The sequence below is a fragment of the Asparagus officinalis genome, chromosome 5 (genome assembly GCF_001876935.1).
Source record: "Asparagus officinalis chromosome 5, Aspof.V1, whole genome shotgun sequence".
NCBI classification, from domain to species: Eukaryota; Viridiplantae; Streptophyta; class Magnoliopsida; order Asparagales; family Asparagaceae; genus Asparagus; species Asparagus officinalis.
This window is the reverse complement of record NC_033798.1, coordinates 63,402,263-63,408,262: the sequence shown is the minus strand read 5'-3', so window position 1 is coordinate 63,408,262 and position 6,000 is coordinate 63,402,263. Positions and strand designations below refer to the sequence as shown.

General features: G+C 34.7%; 1 protein-coding gene across 8 annotated transcripts in view; it reads right to left on the bottom strand.

The window, feature by feature from the left end:
- The window catches only part of LOC109843624, a 40,435-nt gene that overhangs the window by 13,391 nt on the left and 21,044 nt on the right, over positions 1–6,000 (bottom strand). For all 8 annotated transcript variants that reach the window (XR_002247738.1, XR_002247737.1, XR_002247741.1 and 5 more), the window contains 5 exons: positions 2,294–2,361; positions 711–954; positions 361–495; positions 137–243; positions 9–62 (listed from right to left, as the gene is read on the bottom strand). Coding sequence is in view for 1 of the 8 variants with exons in the window: in XM_020412574.1 (XP_020268163.1) it covers positions 9–62; positions 137–243; positions 361–495; positions 711–954; positions 2,294–2,361 (608 nt within the window). In the remaining 7 variants the exon portion in view is untranslated. The remainder of the gene's footprint in view (positions 1–8; positions 63–136; positions 244–360; positions 496–710; positions 955–2,293; positions 2,362–6,000) is intronic.

The window sequence follows — 6,000 nt, the reverse complement described above, 5'->3', positions numbered from 1 at the left end:
AAATTTACCTCAAGGCATCTCCTAGATCCTTCTCCATGAAAGAAAGTAAGAGCTCCACCAATCTGCACCAGTAAAGAGAGAACCATTACTTTGGTTTGGACAAATAGGACATATGTTACCTTACTATTATACTCACCATGTCTCCAAAATAATAAGCAGAATCAAAGTTTCTTGGAGAAAAGAGAAGTAAAACTTGGTCATCAATTCTGATATTATAAGATCTTCCTCGAAAGAAGCCTTCTGCTGCAGGAAATGTTTATGTAAATTAGTTCATTGATGATTGCTGTTTAGTGAGATTTGACAGACACCACTGCAGTTAAAACTACTTTTCACACAAAACATTTAAGCATGATACTTTACATGAGGCAGGTTCAACAGGCCCACTCATAGAATGTGCCCCTTTATCAATATAACTGGAGCCTGACATCTCCCCGTGCAGTTTAGGGGAGAGTGAAGAGGAAGAATGATTAAGCTTCTTTGGAGATGCTGCAAGATCTGTTCCAAGCATTTCAAGAAGTAAGCAAACTTGCATTTAAAACTAATATATAAATACATATGTACACACCTTCGTAACAGAGAAGCTACTGTCTGATGGTGCAAAGAAAAGGAAATAAAATCACAAAAAATCAATAATAACAGAAAAGAATTTGAGATTTGAAGAGTTTGTTTATCAAACATTGTATGCATGTCCATGAAACAAGGATCCTCACCCCCACTAGGCTCATCCGGGATCTCAGCAACTGAAAGTTGAGAAATTGGAATACGTGAAGGGAAACTGGAGCCTTGTGCCTCATTATTGGTAATCCTCATTACCATTGACTGCAAGGAAACGGAGCTTCTAAGAGGTATATCAGTACTTCCTTTGGTAACATTGTAGGAGGAAACAGATGAAACATCATCTCTTGAACTGTCATATTCTTCTTCAATGCCATCTGGATCTTCGTCAGCTCTAGTCTGCCCAAGAAGCAAACGTGCTTTAGTGAGATAAGAACAGCTGCAGTTCTGGCTTCATATATTAAGTAGTTGATTGGATGAAAACTTGTCATGATTATTCAAACAACATTTTATTGGGGCTGAATGGCTTTGCTGCAAAGAGAAATGAATAAACTTAACATTACATGTAGCATTATCTTAAGCTTTATCATCTTATAGGCTGTCAGACATTGCACTTCCTTTCATGTGGTAACTGTATGATATGTAGGGCATCTCCCTAGCAAAACATAGGCATGTCTAGCATGGCTTTAAATGATACATGTATAATCATGCACGTCACTGAAAAGTGACAACCTTGTAGACCTTTATTCATCTCAAATCTATGAACTCGATGAAGTATATTATGCCCTTATCTGACGGACAAAAATCTATTTGGTTAATAGATCAAATTATAAGGTAGTTTCTCTCAGATGAGGATAAGAATCCAATACATATATCTATATGACTTAACCATGCATGTCTTCAAAAAAGAGACGCATACATAGCCATGGCTTTGTGTCTAAACTCTGAAGACCTTCATTCTGCACTGTGACAACGCCAAATATAATACTCTTATCAGTATTCATAAATCACAAATAATAAAATCATGTCTATTATGAAGACGGTCCTATGTGTATAGTCAAATAAGCTAACTATACCTATACCAAAAACAAGCATGTATAACCATGTTATCTCATGTCTACATTTTGGAGGGTTGCCTTGTCCCACCCCCGTGTCTGTGTTGGAGTATGACATCCATATCCCGTGAGGCGTGAACTGATTCCAGATGACTGAAAACTTGTTAGCAACTGTTGGACTTAACTCCTCATGACTGGTTGACTACTGAGAGTTACAAAGAGAAAACAAAAATAAACGTAAAACAAGAAGTACATCTAGATCTAAGAGAGAAACCGACAAATACTATTGCGAGATGCCACTTTGCAAAAAAAATTTAGATTTACGAGTCTTATCGAGTTTTATTAACATCAACCATGGACCTTCAGACCATGTGATTAAGGCTTCAGCTGAAAGATGGTTCAGAACAGAAGGCAGAGAAAATGGGGATAAACAACATGTTCTGAATTGCCAATGATGATGTTGAACTAGGTCTTCTTGCTACTCAATGCTCTTTTGCTTAGTATAAACTACAAAATAAGTTAACTGCTTTTACAAAATGATAAATGTAATAGCTTGCTGGACAAAATATGTATATATCAAGCAACCTTAACAATTAAAAAACTAAATAACTTTGATCCTGATTGTATCATTTAACAATTTTAATACCAACACAAAATAGTATAAGAAAACTACAAGTTCTCACCCATTCGCTATCCATATCCTTCTCTTTCCAGTAAATATCAACCTGCGGAGATTGTACAGGCAAATTTCCTAAAATATTACCACAAATGGTGTAACCATGTTATCAGTAACCTGGTGTAGAATATTAGCTACTTACACATATAAACAGTAGTAGATGTGCAATATGGAAGGTCAACAAGATGAGCTTGACATAGAATGGAACTGGATAAATAATATTGATGAACAAGATATCCAAATTAAGACCCATTCAAAAGAAATAAACTACAAACAAAATACAGATAAGAGCAAAAAAAACTTGAATAAGTACAGAGGACGCAAGTATTTTTCAAATATAGAAAAGTTATGTGTAAAAAGATTATACACTTTCTACATTGATGCTTAACCTAGAATGGATAAACAAGTATGAAGTATCCTTCTGTAATTTGGAAAATGAAAGACAAGTACAGGAAAAATAAAATAAGCAAATGTCAGTTCCTTCTTCGACCCATCAAAAGATAGCACTAGTTGAGAGCCACATTAGTTGCCTGGGTTTGGAATCCCAAGGGAATACAGAATATTGAAACTAAGGATCATGCAATTGCTTTCATTAAATAATCTCAATTGAGATTGCTAGATGAATTAGATACTCGAATTGCTTTTAAAGCTATTATATGTAGGACACTTCTCCTAACCAACAAAAATCATGATGTATCCAACACGTGGGCACCACATAACGTGCATGGGCATCCTTGTCCAGTATTAAAAAGTTGTATATTGTTTTTCTTTACTTCAAAAATTATGTATAAGATGGAGTGATCTGTCCCATTGAACAAAGCCGATTAATTTATTGATCATATGACTAAAATTAGGTTGCTACATAAAATAACAAATTATATGAATAAAATTCTTTTGGAGGGGAACTATGTGAACAAAATATAAAGACAAAATAAACATATAAAACCATATTCTTGTATCTATGGGGTAATGTATCAATAAAATTGTATCAAGCAAATCATATAAAGTCCAAAGATTAGTTAGTCAGGGGTTATGTATCAATAAAATTGTTTAGGGTAATAAGTAGCTATGGGGTGTATGTATCAATAAAATTGTTTAGGGTAATAAGTAGCTAAGCCCTGTAGAAGAGAGGTGTATCTACAATTTACCCTCATTTAAATTATGGAAGCAGAAGCTACTCGTAGGCATTAGCACTTGGATACCACCTAGGCACTTGCTAAACTTTTTTCCTCTCAGGACATGGCGGGTTGTGAATGGTAAAGAAAGAAAAAATTATTATGGTGTGATGTGCAGCCTATGATTCTATGACAATGCATTTGTCACAATCACAGAACAAAAGAATGTATCATGGTGGTCATCTACTATTTCACAAAGTGGATTAAGACCACAACTCTTTCCGACACCACAGAGAACTTAAAGAATTGTTTAGTGATCCATCACTTGTTATTCAGAGTTACTAGCCATGGACCCATTTCAACTACAAGGGTCAAGGAATCTTGCTCCAAATGTCATCGCCATCCAATCTGTTGATGGCTCATTTCCGTGTGCTTATTGGCACATTACCTCAGAGGCCGTAAATTAGCTACTATTATTTCCTCCGTTGGGGTTGCAGCTATTCTCACTCTACTATTTCCTTAATTATTCTCCATTATTCTCTTCTAAAAAGTGCATGATTAACTGATGACAGATGTGGTTGGAATTCTCAAATCACTTCTTCATTATGTTCATAATCTTATGAAACAAGCGCCTCTTTTTTTAATGAAATATAGGTTGTCACGCCCCGAAACTCTGCAGCAGAAATTCATAAAATACGGGGTACGCGACAGCAGCGACCCGTGCACAAGACAAGTCTTATGCACGAGTCAAGCCTGACAATTCATATCACATAGTTTATTTTCAAAATATTCATAATCCTGCTGATGAAGCAACTATATATATATGATCGGTACTTACAACTCACCAGCTCACCGTTATAAGTATTTTTACAAAACAAAACAAACTGTGCTGAAGGTAACATCAAAAAGAAGAGGCTCTCCATATCACGCCTCTCAGCCAAAAGCTCAAACCAAAAGTCGGCTAATAGGAAGCTACGTCGGATCTGAAAAAATTTAAAAATAACGGAATGAGCTAGCGCTCAGTAGTAATAAGAATAATTCTCATAAATAACAAATTGCAAAATTTGCATGAGAAATTCAAAGATAATAAACTACGATCCAGATATTGTAATATTGTCATTTTTAAGAAAGAATACAACAATTATATTTCCTTTCTCATGTGCAACTGAATAAACTGTGAAATTTCTTGGAATCAAACTCTTTTCGAATCAAGGTAAACATTAAGAAGAAAAGAACTACTAATTTGGGCAAAATCAGAGAATTGTTGTTTTCTCAATTTCACAGTCAAATTATCAGAATCTTATTTCTCGATGAGTTATTTCATGAACGTAAAAGTCACCCCATAGGTCACACTAAGGCTACGAATTTTAGCCCAGTAGCAAGGGAATGCGTAAACCGCATCAGATAACAGATAATTCCCGAAAATCGAATGCACCTAACACTGCCATAGGCTACAACAGTTTACAGATTTTTTCTTTTATCAGATACTAAGTCACAAAGAGTCTTTGAATCCGTTAAACTGTTGAAATACGTTCCAAATACCTCATCAAATTATTCAGATAAAACAATGTCCACGATTATTTGAAAATTGCATGAGAGCCAAATTTATTTTTTCATATTTTATATACAGATCAAATTAGCTTTTCATATATTGTGCGAGGTTAACATAGTATTATAGGATAGACCACAACAGAAATAGGTCAAATCTTTATATACATGAAAAGACATATTATTTATTTATTTATTTTATCACAAGATAAATCAAATATAGAACTCATGTCATTTCATATTATAAAAATACTAGTGAGAAATGAACTCACCTCTAGTGGTCACGACTTTCTCAAAATATTAGTCTCCCGAATATCAGCCAGAACCTATAATGTAAGATATATGACTAACTATTAATTCAGAACAAACATATATTATGGGTAAATTAATTCATAATCTAGAGTCTAATAAACTCAAATATAATCAATAATGATTAAATTCTACAGTCCATATGAGCTTATTGTTAGTTTTAGCAATTTATCAAAATTTTATAACTCTCATATACTAGCTTTTGGACTTTCTAGTAACTTATAATAATGCAGGGGGTTATAGGGAATTTATCCAGTCTGAAATTTTATTGTTTATTCATCAGATTGGACTTGTTTACAACTGAACAAAAAGGCAGGGGCTTAATAAATATTTTCTAGTCCTTTTTCAAACTATAAGGTTTGTTTCAAAAAGAATTTTATGGTTCAGGGGCTAATTGTAAATTTTCCTTTCCTCTATCAAAACTCCAGACTCCAGATCATTCTTCCTCCTTCTTCCTTCTTCGTTTCTTTTTCTCCTCTCTTTTTTTTCCCTTTTTTTCGGTTTCCCCCTTTCGGTTTTCCTCTCCTCTCATCTCTCTCTCTCTCTCTCTCTCTCTCTCTTCCCCTCTCTTTCTCTCCGCCATGGCTGCAGGACGGCGACGAGGAAACCGCCGGCGACCCAAAACCGGCCGACAACGAGAAACCCCCCTCCCAAAAACAAGGTTAGCTTATTATTATTATTTTTTTTTCAGTTTATTTCATGCCTCCTAAACATAGAAATTTGTAAACCCTAGATTCTTTAT